The following is a 17,144-nucleotide window of genomic DNA, read 5'->3' on the forward strand; positions in this document are numbered from 1 at the left end:
GGGAATCTGAACATACCGCAAAGTGTATGCAATTGTCGGCCGATCATCGTGCGGCATTTGGACTGCGCGCGGGACGGTGAGGTGAGGGGGACAGCGGAAAGCGGAGGTGATTCGAAAATCGGCCAAAAATTGCATACACTTTATGTATATTTACTTTGAATTGGCACCTTTAATTAATAATCAGTTACTTTTCATGGTAATGTATTATTATTAGATAAAAAGGTTTAAATTTTTGAGGATCTTTTTTTGAACATGGCTTGACTTTTTCATTTTTATATGATTTTTTTTAGGTATACATATACACAAATATGAAAAAATTAAAAACTTAAAATAGACATTAAGATGCTCATTTCTTTGTAAAATATAAAAAATAAAAATTTCGTAATTACATTGACAATTATATTAACATAATCTATATGTATATATATATATATATATCGTATATTATCTGTATATATGTATACGCATGCAATATGTCTACACGTATATGTATTTATTTTGCTTCAAAAAGGTTACATTAAATAATATTTATGATATTTTATATTACATTTGCATATTTAATTCTTCAATTTTACCATTAATTTTTTTATTATTTACTAATACGCAACTATTATATAAAAAAAATAATGTAAAATAACAAATCATGTAAAAAAGAAATAATTTTTTGAATAAATAATTTTGAAAAAATATGATAATTAAATTAACGGAATATTAACTAAAATTAACTAAATTAACGAATTGTAATAATTTTGAAAAAAATATGATAACTAAATTAACGGAACAATACAATTACAGTTATAAGAAATTTATAAATCAAAAGGCTTTCACATGTATTTTGTCATTTATTCATATAGCGGCTAATTTTCAGTCTTTAACAATTTAGATATTTTAATATTTTTTTTTTAAATGACAATATTAAGAAACTAATAAATTACTGCAAATTTATTATAAAAATTTTAAAAACAACTAAATTAATTCTACTATAAATAAAATTACTATATTAATTAATATAAATTAGTTAATCTATTTGTAGAATGTTGTTTTTATACATCGAAAAGTACATTGATTTTTTAATGTAATTTAAAAGATATTTTACAATTTCCAATGTCAATCCTTGGTATATATTTTTACAATGTTGTCACATTAATTTTCATAATACAAGCAGGTAATTGAAAGTTGTACATTGACTTAATTAAAAAATATTTTAATAATTTTTAAATAATTGCATGAAATAAACACTATTATCTCAAATATATATAATTTTTCAATTTTCAAAATACTACATTTCTCATATACCACATTCATTATCTCTCCCCTTTAAACACACACACACACGAACGCACGCGCGTGTATATGTGCATATTGTACATTTTTCATTATAACATAATAAACGTAATGTTATTACTTACGATACAAAACAATAATATCGTTAAAATTTATTATTTAAAATAAAATATAATCTTTCTTTTCACTTTTTCTTTTATTAATTTTATATAAAGATATTTTTAAAAAGATATAACTTTAAAACAAGAAAACAGTTTTCTAAATAAAATATATTAAATATTTTTATAATTAATACATCAAGTATAATGTGCACTAATTTTTTGAGATGACAAAATGAAGAATTTTATATCCGTGTTCCAATATACTATTATCAATTTTGGTTCGTATTGTTAATTCAAGAAAACCAAAACAATTGATGTAGTAAACATATTGTTACATGCAAAAATATGATAGTAAATTACAAAGGATTGGTTTATTGATTCGGTAATTTAAATCAGATCTGATAATCACGATATATCTTTACATTTTTCGTATTGATAATCCCATCAAGATATACTCCTGTTACTTTATTTTTCCATTGCATATCGTTAGATATCATAAAGCAAATAGCACTCAAACTGAGAATAAAAAAATTTTTTTCGTGTTGACTCACAAAAGCTACACTCTCACAACGTGCACCACATATCACAAATAGTTGGTCTGAGTTCATTTGCTGTGATTTCCACGAATCAATTATTCAAACTGTAAATACTAGTTGATTTCATCCAAATTGTCCAATGTACATGTGAGATTAAATAATGCACCTTGCTCTAATAAAATATATAAAATGCATGGAATATATTGGGATTATGACATCTTGTACTAAATTGGGTCTTATCTGACTGATCAATTTTTTTTTTAGAGATGATTCTGATGAATAAGTGCATGCACTGGAAACAATTTACCCCTTTGATACCTCTGACAGTGATCCATACTCAAATCATGACATTCATATATATTGGCAACTGCACTATATAATGCAGAAAAGTTGTTTAAATCAATCGAGTGTGGAGCAGAGACATCAAAGGGTTCTTCCAGTTATTCCATAGGATGGTGACGCCCGCCGCACATTCCGCAGGACACTCCGCACCAATGTACAGCTTTAAGTGGAGGATATATCCACAAGCAAGGAACGATCAGTGATAGCAAGGCCAAACCAAGCCATCTGCGTCCGCATCCTTCTTCTGTACTACAACTGTTAATATTTTGTAACTTACTCGGATGTCATATAATATTAATCGATTAAATCTTTGAGAGATTGCATATATCACAAATATTTAATAATAAATACTTTCTAATGTATAGTTTAAAATATAGTATATATTCAAACAGCTTTAAAAGAAAAGACTGATATTATTTTACAACAAAGGACATAGTAGAATAATACGCATGTGAAATCTGCCTCCGTACCAATCGAATTTTTTAAGAGTTATGGAGCGGGAAAGCAAAATAAAAAAAAGATTTTTCTCGAAAACGACTGGACTGAACTTAATGAAAAAAAAAAAAAATATATATATATATTGTTTAGGGATAAGTTTAAGAAAATATTTTGCAATTTTGTAACTGAAAAAAGCCAGCTTCAAAATTTTGTATTTTTTTGATGTATTTTGTATTTTTAAGATATTATTTTTACATTTTTCGAAAATAGCTCTAGGTTATCCACTTTAACGTATTTATATTTTTCCAAATCTAATAGGAGTGTGAAACATGGTAAAAAAACGACAATTATTCATACAACGTTGCATCGGCTGAATAACCGCGGTACACGGCACGGGCGATCGTTACTCGTTAGCATGAAACTTACATAGCTACTAGCTTTGATACAGTGTTGTAAAAGTTAGTTACCAAGAAAATTGAAATAGAAATAACTATTTTATTATTGTCTATACATTAATTCAATGAAATTATGATTATAATTAATTTATAAAACTTATAGTTCCCGGAATTTATTATGAGGAGGTTGCAGTACGTTTTCAAACTTCACATTTTCGGTGATTTTTTAAGGGTCCTCTCGTCTCTCTCATTAAGTGGAGAGAATTTTCTTAATCATCTTTACAATCACATTCAATAATTAAGACGAAATTATCTTTTTAAAATATTATCTATTCTGCCAGTTTAAGAATTATTGATAGATACATTGCATAAGATAAGTAATATATTATTGCATCAATATATGAACAACAATCATGAATCAACAGTTTGTCTGCCATTAGCATTTTCACACGCATGATGAATCACACCGGAAACACCAATATAGATGTTTTTTGAAGTACAAATTACACAGTATCATTTCTTGTATCACTTGTTATGCACGTGAGTGTGCTAATGACAGACGAATTGTTGGTTATTGTTCACATATTGTTAAAATATATTACTTATTTTATGAAAGGTATCTATCAAAATTTTTAAACCGGCAGAAATATTCAGCAATATATTTCAAAAAATAATTCCGTCCTAATTATTGAAAGTGGTAGTGAATACTAAACAAATATTCTACTGATAAGCGAGTAGATTAATTATTAAGATAAATTCCTCTAATCTTCTAAACAGTGGAATATTTTTCTTTGCGTAAGTGATTAAGAAAATTTTCTTCAATTAATGTGAGACGCGAAGGGATACACATTAAAAAAGCACTCCGAAAATATGAAATTTGAAAATGCTCTGCAACTTCTTCGTAATAAACTCCGGAAAGTTAAAGTTTAAAGGTATAAATTTCATAAGCTAATTGCAATCATAATTTTATTGAATTAATGTATGGGCAATATTAAAATCTTTATTTCTATCTCAATTTTCTTGGTAACTTTTACAACACTGCAACAAAGCTAGTAGCTATATAAGTTTTATGTTACCAAATAATGATCGTCCACGTCGTGTGCTGCGGTCAATCAGCCAATGCGACATTGCGTGAACGATTGTCATTTTTGACCATGTTCCATTTTCCAAATCAATTTGGTAAAAAATATATGTTAAAGTAAATATATATTAAAAATATATGTTAAATCTAGAGCTATTTTAGTAAAAATGTAAAAATAATATAAAAAATCACTATATAGTTAAAAATATCACATTATACAAAAAAATCACATTATAGTTAAAAATATCACCAAAAAATGTTCATAAAAAATTCGAAATTTTTTTAACAGCTTTCTTTAATAAAAAAATTGCTAAAAACTTTCTTGAACTTATCTAAACAATGTTTAAAACATATTTGTTTTTTATTAAATTCGATCCAGCTGTTATTGAGAAAAATTATTGTTCTTATTTCGCTTTCCTCTTCCATAACTACAAAATATGCGATTTTAAAACTAATTTTTGAGGAAGTTTTATATCTCAAGAGTATGAAATAATGGTACTAATTTGAGCTTGATTGGTACGGAGCAAGATTTCATATTCTTATTCCGCTATACCTTTTAAAATGTAATAAATTTCTTTAAAAAATCCGAAGTTTTGCAATACAAAACTTTTAAAATGCAAAATAAAAAATTGAATGAAATAATAATGTAAGTATAAATCTGTTAAATATATATATAAAGCAATACAAAAATAGAGTTAAAAAGATATAAATGATCCAGCTATATAATCGCAATATTGTACTTACCTACAAGGATTTTGTGCAAAATCACCTTCAGCATCACTCATGCAGTGATATAACATACATTGGGCACATGACAAACAAGAAATTGTTGCAATTCCACGTCTAATTGGATCAGGAGCATATTCGCAGGAACCTTTTGGATTATGTTGCTCTGAATACAGTTCTTGACAATGTTTGCAACGTAACGTTTGCATATTACGTTTCACAGTATTTTTCGAAGGTTGTGATATTATTGTGTCTGGCTTCTTCAGAGAGTTTCCACTATTGGAAGTATTGTGTCCATCTAATCTTTCACCCTTGTGATCATCGATGATAGGATATAAATATTCATGATTAAGTGTTGTAAGCTGCACATAAGGATAATTATCTGATCCAATATCTGTGGTAGAAGCCAGGGGATGTGACGATGAGACTTTAATGGTGGAAGAACTACTAATGTAATGGATAGGTCGATGTGAGTCAGGAAGCTCCGAATATTGAGAATAACTGGGCACTCGAATTCCAAGAGGTGTATCCAAAGATGAACGTGGCTCAGGTGGTTCTACTGGCAAATTCAGAGTCTGTAATTTCAATAAAAATTTTTTATCGTAACTTGTATTTTTTATTATAATTAATATCTAATGTGCTTAGCTCAATCAATTCTCGGAAATTTTGAGAAAAAACAGTTCTTTTCTTTACCATATTTTTCCACTTTTTTCTTCTAAAATAATTTAATTGTTATTGTCCTTTATGTCAATGATCTCGTTAAATTACTAATTTCTTTTATATTAAAAAATTTCAATAAATAAATCATTTATGAATAAATTTCTCTCTCTCTCTCTCTCTCTCTCTCTCTCTCTCTCTCTCTCTTTTCTGATAAAGACATTGAATAATTTTGAAAAAGGAACCATATACGTAATACTGTAATATAAATTTATTGTTTTATATATGTGGCGGTAATAATGCATAAACAAAGACAAATGTTCTATTTTTTTTAGTAGAAAATAATATAAAATAATGAAAAAGAAAAGGGCTACAAACCAAAAAAGTGTCATTGTAATATACAATTATTAGTATATAAAAATTGTCATTTAGTTAAAATTATGTAATTTAATTAGAAACAAAGAAATATACAACAATACGATGAGAGCCATATCAAATATTGATATATTATTTCTGAACTTCTAATGTAAGGGTAAGAACTTAAATTTGGCTCTCATCGCATTGTTCTAACAACGGACAATTTTATAAATAGTACATTGATACAATTTTATAAGAAACAATTATTATACACTTTTACACACTACCGTTATAACCAGACGATTTACATTGATTTATGGACTCTTACTAATGTACCGAAATAAATACAACGTCAACTATGCGAGTGAGATTGTACACATATTATTTTATATATACTTTTTATATTTTTTCATATTTTTTATATCATTTTATAAAAAATTATATATTTTGTACATCATCCTTTGTTAACAACTTGCGATCATTCTGTAATATTGATAATGACCTAATAGAGGTCGAAACGTCTGTTGTTTTTTGTCGTATATTTCTTTGTTTCTAATTAAACTACATAATTTTAACTAAAAAATGACAATTTTTATTTACTAATAATTGTATATTATAACGACACTTTTTTTGGTTTGTAGCTCTTTTCTTTCTTATTATTTTAAATTTATTGAGCTTTATCACAAACATTTTAATATAAAATAATTTAAAATAACATTCTATCATTAAATTCAAATATTAGCAAAAAAGAATTTATATTAAAAGAATTTTTTTGTAAAAAATAAAAAAAGTTGGGTTTTTCCTTTGATTTTATTTATTTATTTTTTTTAATTAAGAACATGCACTATAAAATTTTTCAATTTTTCCGTGTTTTTCGGGAGGGAGAGAAAAAAAAACTGTAAAACCTAGACTTTTTTCCTAGAATTTATTTTTCTAGAAAATTATGAACACTTAAAGAGAGCATTTTTTAATTTTTCTGTATTTTTCGGAAAAAAAAACCCCCGGAAAAATCCAAGTCTTTTAAAATTTTATTTTTTTGCAAAATTAAAAATTTTATTAATACCTTTTATCAATTAAAATTAATAAAAAATTAATAGAAACAATAATTTTTTTTACCATGAAAACATCTTCATCCCCAGCATCTGGAACGTCAGTAGTTAACGTCAAATCAGACAGACCTGTCACATTAAAACATAAAATATCACAATAAAATTACATTAAAAAAATTAATGATAAGACATGAATTTAAAGTTATTAAACTTACCATTTCCACAATTCGTAATAAATGCAGCAAAATTATTAATAAATAAATTAGTAAGATCATGAAAGAAACATTATAACATTTATTATAAAATTATTTCGTAATATAATATGAATGACTTTGATACTTTGATATTCAATGTGTGTAATACTTTATTAATATTAAAAATCAATGAATAAAATGAATTCACATAATAAAGAAAAAAAATTATAAAAAATACAATAGTTGCTTATTATGTTATAGAAAAATTTCAATGTGTACTATATAATTTTTTTGTTAGCTATACATATATTCTTTCATTTAAAACAAAATAAGTATATGCTTTTGCAAGAAAAAAATACAAAAAGAACAAACTAAATCAATCAAATTATCAATACTGTAACTTGAAAATTTAGTACTAATGCATATATTATAGATATAAATAGATATATTATATTATAGAAACATTTTTTATAATGGCAATAATTATTCATGTAAATCATAATTTCTTGATTTAAAAAAAAAATGCTGTACCTTCCAATAGTTCTTCAACTGCTGTTCGGACGCCCTTGTCAAACGCTCTTGCATCAGCAGCTGTTTGAAATGTTAAACCAAACCTTTTTTCCCCCGTCCGCCAGTGATGAAAAGTTGGCATTACCTTATTATATTCGAAATCTTTTTTAATTGTACAACTAAGAACAACCTAAAACAAAATTTATTTTCATACAAATTATTTACGATGAATATATAATAATATTGATGTATTTATGTTGCAGTTTTTGCAACATATACATACTATGATTTGAAATTATATAAAACGTAACTATAGTGTTTATTATATCTTCTTGAAGTAAAAATTCAAATAATAAAATATTAATAAAATTGCAAGACCTACCGACTGATCGGTGATGCGTTTTCCATAAATAAGATATTCATATTTTTTTTTACTCGTGCCAGGTGGTGACATAGAAGATCCATGGTTTTGAAGACCAATTGCTGTATTGGAGACAGAATGTGTAGGATTGGTCGTCGTAGGAATAGCGATTCCATTAGTATTGTTTATTTGATGTACTCCTGAGGGAATGACTCTACGTCTGACTGAAACATTTGCCAATCCACCTCCACTCAAAGGAACCCAACCACCAGAACTATCATCTCTTGTCATTACCTGGGCGTGGACCCTTACCAGATAGTTACCACTGCAAAGAACAAATATAACAGTTGCTCGACATTATATGTATATCGCTCATATTCATACATCTATTAAAGTAGAATTGATAACAGACACAAAAAATATTGTATAATAGAATTGTTGTCTCTGTAATTTCCAATAAAATATGCCATAAATAATTTGTCGTATAAAGTCATAAAAGATTAAATATCATACATGTATAAAAAGACATTATTTTGCTAATAATTAATTTTTTCAAAATTAGTTTTCTTAAGAACAAGGAACAAAACAAATTTTATATTACTGAGTTATTCACATATAAGTTGTTATCGCAAAATTTTAATATGAGATTTAATCATAAAAATACTATTGCAAAATTAAAATACATATGATACTAATTTTCAATGTTTTTTTTTTATGAGCAGAGATTGGCTGTTTTCCAACTAAGACACATTACACTGTGCTCCACTGTGTAAGATACTTGTTAAAATGCAGTTTAGTTTCATAGTGTAACACCATAATGCATTATTATTTTCTACTGTTATTCTTATGATTATATTTAACATATCAATATAATAGATTTATGATTTTTATTAAGACTTAAGCTATAATACATTCAGAATTGACAGTTTTTGACAGTTTTATTGCAAATTAAGTATATCTACCACAGGATTTTTTTTTAAATTGGTAATATTGACATGTTTTACACAATCGTACTTAGCTTTTTACAATATCAAGCAGTGTAACACTGTGTCATCTGTGTATGTTGTTAGAAAACATTCATTGTCTTAAGATTATCTATAATTTATTTGTTTTAATCTAAATAATCCGATTCTAAAGATATTTTATATGACTTATTAAAAATATAAGCTAATAACCACTGGTACAATAATTGATGTTAAAATTAAATATTCCTTAACTTTTGATTCACATTGCAAGCACATCATTATTATTTTATCTCGTTGTATTATTACAAACAAAAGAAACGTACATATTTAAAGATATTCTTATACAATATTCAATCGATAATTTTGTATATTTTACAAAAATATATAATTTGCATGAAAAAAATTAGAGTTTCGTTGAAAATAACATAACTTTAGTATTTCGACAAGTTTTGAAAATATATCGCGCAAATCATTTGGCCAGATGTTACACACATTGACATCGATTCAATGAATGAACGATCGTTCATACACGAATATTGAGTAGTAAACTGTTAGAGGGTTGACGAAGGAGGGGGAAGAGAGAGAAAGAGACGGACGAATGCGAGATATGCGTAACTAGGGACATAAAAAAGAGACAGAGAATTGACAAAAGAAGAAACAAGAACAAGAAATGAGAAAGAACACACAATAAACTAATAGCGTATTCGATTTACTGACTCAAACCGACTCCGAGTTAATGGTATGTTCAGTTTAGCTGCAAAATAAGAGCTGAACTGTGCAAGAAATACGGCTAAAAAGAACGGACTGTCGACTTGGAGTCAGGTCAAGTCAATAAATCGAATATGCTATAAATCTTGATGTTTGGAAAAGGAGAAAAAGATTTTTTCGTCGAGAAATTTATTAGTTATAGTTATTTCATTCTATAATCTTCTCAAACGAAATTTACAAAAAATATGAAATAAAAAATAGAACAGAAAGGGAAAAACAGAGACAAACTCAAAATGAGGAAAAGGACGGGGTGAAAACGTTAATTAGGTAAAAGTATATCTATTAGTAGAATAACGCATATACGACGTCAGGGGGACATAGCGATAGAAAATTGCTAATGATAGAAAAACGATTGCATTTCATAGAGAATGGAATGGTCTCGAAAAAGGACGTTATAGCACGGCGGATAAAAATTGTTCTCCGTGCATACTCACTCGTCCGACGTCTCTGTCATGATTCGAAGTATCGAAGCCTTCACTCAAAGCCCACTCTCTCCCACACCTCACCATTTTCATCACGTCGAAAAGACATTCGATCGCGCAATTCTGTCTGCTTTTTTAGACGAGTATCAACATCGACACAGCGCGCCCCAGTCTTCCTCCCTTCCTTCCGCCCACTCCGCCGCTTCCTCCACCCTTCTCTTCCGCTACCTCCTCCACCTTTTACTTTGCACTCCCCGTGCAATTCATCCCCACATATTCACTTGCTTTCAATGCCACATTTTATATCAGAATTGCCTCTACTACGCTTGCTCCCTTAAACCTTAACCTTAACCATTTCAATAGTTTTGTCTCGATCACATCGATCGTATGCTTCTTCGCGCTTGAAAACAGCCACTTTCCAAAAATACACTATTTAGATGTCACAAAATACTTCAGTGCATCTCACCAAGCAAGAAATGTATTCACAGCTAAATTCCGATCGCGATTATACGATACGATTAAATTGGATCGAACAAACTGATTATGCCTCGTATACGACTGAAAGCACTCTGTGACAGCGAATCCGCGAATCGCAAATATTTCGTGCAAAATACACTCGTTCAACAGAATCGATGATCGTGTTCATGGACTACTTGTTCTTCTTCTTTCACCAAACGGATTTCGGCCTCTCAAACGAGGCCCAGTACCAAGACTGTTTATTGATGTTATTTATTACTTAAAGATAAAGCCGCCGGACTGCGCAACAGGATTCATTCATCGATATCACACGGCACACGCACGTATGCACTACATACGTACGCACGCACACACGATGATACATGTACGCACGTGCGCACGCGCGCACACATCAATCCTACATATAATCAAGTGGGCTACATGAAGGCCTTGGCACATAAAAAAATTTAAGACGTAGGGCTTGTGCACAATAGAAAAAAATATTAGGAATAGGAATAAATATTAAGGCCCGTATTCAGAGAATGCGAAGAGCTGGATTCACCCTGCATCCGACTTTCGTCGTACGACGACTCTACAGCCAATCAGAAAAATCGTATCATCAATAAGAAGCAAAATCCTGTTTTCTGATTGGTTGCAGATTCGTCTTACGACGAAAATCTGATGCAGGGTGAATCCAGCATTACGATGCTACGATACGACCAATGTAGAATGGGCTTTAGATAATGGGTGCATCAGAAGCACGACTGCTCATTGAGCGCTTACTAGCGCTGAGCTTTTGGCTGCGTTCCACGCATATGCGCGCATTCCTCTATAGTATACGTGACGTTCACTATATAAAATGCGCGCATATGCCCGAAACGGAACGTAGCCCTTGTATCTGTTTGGTTTATATTTTTAGATCTAATGGAATATGCCAATCAGATAAAAAAAGCTCATTGAGCGCTTAGTAAGCGGTCGTGCTTCTGGATGCACCTAATGGGCCTTCTACAATAAGCCATTACTTAAGTTTTAAGCGTTAAGTCATAAGAAATTGACCACTCACAGTCGATTATTCTTCTCACATTCGATTTTGATTGATAAATTTCTTATGGGCCTTCTACAATAAGTCACAAATCATAAGTCATAAGCTAGAAATGGACCAATCACAGTCGTCAATTTTTAGTTTCTTACTTCCGATTTATGACTTATGGCTTATTGTAGAAGGCCCATTAGGCCGGAATCAGACTACGCATTGAACAGTGAGATTAAAGATTGAAAGATTAAAATTTGGCCAATTAAAATAATAAGAGCAAAAATTTTTTTATTCTTATTGGTCAAATTTCAATTTTTAATCTTCAATCTCAATTTTCACGTAAGAAACTAAAAATTGATGACTGTTATAAGTCATAAGCTAGAAATGGACCAATCACAGTCGTCAATTTTTATGGGCCTTCTACAATAAGCCATAAGTCATAAATCGGAAGTAAAGGCCATCAAGCCTATGACACATAGAAAAACGTAAGGCCGTAAACGTAATCAGTAAGGGGCTACGCAGAATAAAAGGAACAGGGAACAGAGAACAGAGAATAAGAATTTCAACCAATCAGAAATCATATACTGTGGAATAAACAGTGTGTATTCCATAGAACATGATTTCTGATAGGTTGAAATTCTTATTCTCTGTTCCCTGTTCCTTTGATTCTGCGCAGCCCTAAGCGAATTGACCAATCGCAGTTGAGAACGTAAGCGGCGGCGGCTTACGTTCTCAATTGCGATTGGTCAATTCGCTTACTGATTACGTTTACGGCCTTACATTTTTCTATGTGTCATGGGCTTCACACGTACAAAAATTTTAGAAGTAATCGTAAGGTCTTAAGCAAATTGGCCAATCACAGTTTAGCGTATTAAAATGTGAGATCGTAATCTTGATTGTGATTGGTCGATTTGCTTAAGACCTTACGATTCCTACTAAAATTTTCGTACGTGTGATGGCCTTTACGCTGTATGTGAAAGCACCCTTAGGCATACATGAGGATATATTCAGGATTAATAAATCATAAAATTAAAATTATATTATCAATTTCTTATTTCTAATAATTTAAATTTTTACAATGACGCAACTTCTATAAAATCAATGATCTTTAACATGTATTACGTCGGTGTTGGAAACGATTCTCGTGGATAACCCTCAACATGTCATTTCAAAATTACCGCGGTGTAAATGACCGTTTGGGAACCTGAACGGAACCATACAAAATTCGTCTCGAAAATGAGCACACCTGGGTTTCTTCCTTCCACTTGTAACAACTATTGGTTTGTCCTACTATATCACGCAATGTCAGTGGCTTGTATGATGCTTGTGTGTAGCAATATGGCTGCCATTTGTTAGTAACGTATTTCTCTTTGGTTTGATACGTATTTTATAAAAAAAAGCTACGTTCGGTGCCTTTGCGTAGCGGCGTTCATATGTCGCATGTTCCCGTGATTTGTGCCTAAAATTGTTATCTTGAAACGTTCTGCGCTTGAACGTTCCGTAATCAAGATGCTGTGCTCTAGGAGCGGAAGAGTCGCCCGTCACCAGCCATGTTCATCAAGTGTCTTTTTGTTGTGACAATCTCGTGATATAATATTCTCATGCAACATAGTGCTGCACCGAAACAATCTCGTGCGCGTATTGACATATCTTGGTTTTTTCACAAACGATTTTTTCGTATTCTCCCGTGACGTTTCGTCTTGCATTTTATTCAGTCCCGTTCTATTCCTTTTTGTTCCGTTCCGTCTCGACTCGCCTCGTCTCGTCTTATCTCGTTTTGCCCCGTCTCGTTTCATTCCTTAGGAACTTCCCATTTGCCTTTGCCTGCTGCTGAAGTAAAGATTAAATGAAAGGTAAATTGCATTATACTATTTACGTTTATTTTATTATTGCATTTTGTCGATTATATATATTTAATGGATGATTCAGGATAATCAATAAGCCCATTTATATTGTTTGAAATTTCCTTAAAATTTTTGCACCTTGAAGAAGTTAATAATTTATATTCGAATGTGTGTTGAAATGAGAGAAAGCAAAGAGAAGAGAAAAATAAATGCACAAAGTGCGAGTAATGCGAACAGATCTATCTATTGTGTTATCTCATTGACCTTGCTTATCCTGCCTTTTAACTTATCGTTTCTAGAAATCTAGATTTGTATATCACTTTTTGCTTTTGATGTGTTTTTATTTATTGATCTAAACATTGTCTTTTTATTCTTAGCTTGTTCATAATGTACATTTGTTCCTTTTTTCTTGCTTTTTGCTATTTTGTTACATCTTGTTTTTATGCTTCTTATCCAGTTTTTTGTTTTCTATCGTCCAAGATAAAAGTTAACGAACTTCGGAAGAAACAAGAAATAACATAGCAAGAAATATAATTATTAATGAAATATTTGTAAAGATGGAAGAAAGTAAAAGGTAAAAAGTAAGGAATAGAAAACAAAAAGCATATTGTAGAATAGGCTTAATAAATATGTTTAATATAGTTTTTGTATATCTTGAGATATTTCTAAGTATTTGTTGCATTTCACATATAAAAAATTAGAATGTGTCTGTATAATCTAGATTAATGTTTTGTTGATCATATTCCAGAAACTTGTTTCCTATGAATTTGTATATTTTTAATCAATAATGGGAGATGTGTATACATACATATATACATATATATAAAATACGAATGTGCGTAAGCATAAAAATAAAAATATGATATAAAACGAATTTTATTTATATACATATGTATTGTGTGTTTTATTTTAATCGTCCCAGGCTAATATCTTGAAAAATATGAAAGGTACGAAAAAATGTTTCAGATAAATGTCTCAGAGTGATCTAAATCGGACCTATTTGTTTTTGTTCTCTATAAGACGTAAATAAAGTCCGATCATAAAACCAATGGTACCATTCGAAAGATCATTTAATTTCTTTCATTTTTGTTTCAGACCATTTCGACGTATCTCTTACCTGTGTCGAACTATAATGGAAAATGTAAAAATGCATTTTCCGGTCCGATTTGGAACTCATGGTTTCAAATCGGACCTTTCTTATTTTTATGAACTTTTAGATAGAATTTTAAAATATTTTAGTTAATTTTAGTTAGTATTGAGTAAAAATGAGCAATTTAAGACTCAAAGATAAAAATATAGTTTATATCATTAGAATTAAAATCAATAAAAAATTCAATCTGAGTCTGATGACACATGATATTTTATTGATTTAGTGTTTCTTAGACCAGATCTAGTCGGTCGATCACCAGTACTACAACCAGATTGTGGCAAACCTTTCTTTGATGAATTAGCTGGCTTACTTGTCTTTTTAGTGTTTTTTTGTATAGGTCTGATTTAGACACTCAAAGAGAGGTCCGATTTGGAGTTCTTTCGAACGATTGGAACAATAAATCGCAAAAGTAATCACAAAACTCTTGAGATTTTTTAATTCTACATTCTTTAATTATCTTATTGAGCTAAATTAAGAAATTAAATAAACATTTATGTAACCTTTATACAATAATTCAAGATCAAATTAATGATACCATCTTATATCTCCCTCGAATCCATACAACTTTTCTCTGAAACATTTTTTCGTATCTTCCATATTTTTCGAGATATTTACCTGGCGATTAAAATGAAACATACGATATATATATGCGATATAATACAAATTTTATTTATATACATATATGTATATAAATAAAATTTATAATCAAAATTACAAAGTTATACGTGGTTTAAAATTAAAACGATATACAGAAGTAGAGCATTCAACCACACGCAAGATAGTATTAGCGAATATTTCTTATAATTACAAAATTTCTTTCGTTACATCATAAATTCATTACATGTTAATGAATTTATTATTATATAATTAACATGTAATGAATTTATGATGTAACGGAAGAAATTTTGTAATTATAAGAAATATTCGCTAATACTATCTTGCGTGTGGTTGAATGCTCTACTTTTCTGTATATCGTTTTAAAATTTATAATATTAAATTTCAAAGACCGTCAATGTAACAACATAACTAACCCGAATACGAAGCCTATAACAGTTTAACTGGGTCTTAATTATATATACCATAATTTCGCGTGTATTTATATACTGATATATGTAGTCTTTCTAAACTGCGCGCCGAACAATTGTTGGTCTTGAAACGCAACTCTAATAAACTACCGCAGTACTATCACGAATTAAATTGATTAACAATTTAATAATTGATGCTCTTTTGACATCTTATATCGATGTTAAACTATATTAAAATCTGAAAATAATTCTTATTGCGAAAAATATTATCTCGGCCGAGAGTCGAATCCGGATCGCTTGATTTACGCGCAAGTGTTATAAAATTTATATCGTATTTATATTCTTAGGCTTATGCACATTTGTATTTTTTTATGAAGAAAGAATAATATATGTCACATTTTAATATGACATTTGTTTATAGGTTAGAGAAATATCATTTTTTACCATAACTTCAAAATTATATATTAAAATTTGTAAAATTGTATTGTTATAATTGTTTTAATACGTATAAGAATATGATTTGTACACTATATTTTCATGTTATTTTTTGATTGCATGTCATGCTTGTTATTCATATGTATATTATGTAGTAGATATATATATATATGTAACACACAGCACACACGCGCGCGCGTAGAGAGCATTGAGGTTTCCAGTGATGTTCACAAACGACATCGTGTAACAGTGTATAATTCTATGTTTTCTAACTGTGACATAGGTCGATATAATCGTACACATCTAGAATGTTACATTCGATTGTGTCGACGTTTTGTCACACTTTACCATATAAATATCAATATTTAGAAACTTCATTACAATTAATTTTTATGAATTATGCTCGGATAAGTGATTTCAAAGATATATTCAGGGGTATGTTAAGTTAGCACCCCAACTATAATACTCAGGAGTTCTGATTAGAGTTCCCACTTCCTTTTGACGAGACGAAGAGTTCCCTATAGTTAATAACAAGAGTTCCGCTCAATAAACATTTTTTTTATATTTTTAGAAAAATGGGGTGCTAACTTTTTATCGAATTTCGAGGTGGAATAGTTCTGAGCGGCTTAATAGCTTCAATTTGCGATTGCCGAGAGTTCCTGATATGTAAAAAAAATTTTCGAATAATAAAAAAAAATTAAAAATTTTGAACAATTAATTTTTAGATACAATAGTTCTGATGATAATTCCTGCTTCTTTTTGACGATACGAAGAGTTCTCTATGATTTTTAATGACATATGCGCTTAATAATCATTTTTTAATAATTTTTTAAAAATGGGGTGCTAACTTTTTAACGAAATTCAAGGTCGCATAGTTCTGATCAGCTTAACAGAAGTATTTTGTGAATACCTAGAGTTCTTGATACATAAAAAACATTTTTGAAGAATAATAAAGTTTAAAAAAAATAGTAGAAATCTTTGAAAATTTTTTTGAGAGTACCGAGTAGTTCTGAGT

At 29.5% G+C, this 17,144-nt stretch overlaps 2 protein-coding genes across 4 annotated transcripts in view; one reads left to right on the top strand and one right to left on the bottom strand.

The window, feature by feature from the left end:
* Window positions 1-1,689: 1,689 nt before the first annotated feature.
* On the bottom strand, window positions 1,690-10,928 carry Spred (Sprouty-related protein with EVH-1 domain). 2 transcript variants are annotated; one of them, XM_018539818.1, is made up of 6 exons: window positions 10,199-10,928; window positions 8,053-8,356; window positions 7,692-7,860; window positions 7,034-7,059; window positions 4,922-5,478; window positions 1,690-2,518 (listed from the first exon to the last, which is right to left on the bottom strand). In XM_018539818.1, the coding sequence occupies exons 1-6, from the start codon at window positions 10,216-10,218 to the stop codon at window positions 2,362-2,364; spliced, it is 1,233 nt and encodes a 410-aa protein (XP_018395320.1). In that variant the 5' UTR covers window positions 10,219-10,928; the 3' UTR covers window positions 1,690-2,361. The 2 variants fall into 2 exon arrangements, with proteins under 2 accessions (XP_018395320.1, XP_018395319.1); XM_018539817.1 differs by having other exon boundaries at window positions 7,034-7,095.
* A 2,083-nt stretch (window positions 10,929-13,011) lies between these two features.
* Window positions 13,012-17,144, top strand: part of RhoGEF2 (Rho guanine nucleotide exchange factor 2) — a 61,595-nt gene continuing 57,462 nt past the window's right edge. For both annotated transcript variants that reach the window (XM_018539857.1, XM_018539860.1), the window contains exon 1: window positions 13,012-13,528. The gene's annotated coding sequence lies outside the window, so the exon portion shown is untranslated. The remainder of the gene's footprint in view (window positions 13,529-17,144) is intronic.

Source organism: Cyphomyrmex costatus, unplaced genomic scaffold (assembly GCF_001594065.2).
Source record: "Cyphomyrmex costatus isolate MS0001 unplaced genomic scaffold, Ccosl1.0 scaffold223, whole genome shotgun sequence".
NCBI classification, from domain to species: domain Eukaryota; kingdom Metazoa; phylum Arthropoda; class Insecta; order Hymenoptera; family Formicidae; genus Cyphomyrmex; species Cyphomyrmex costatus.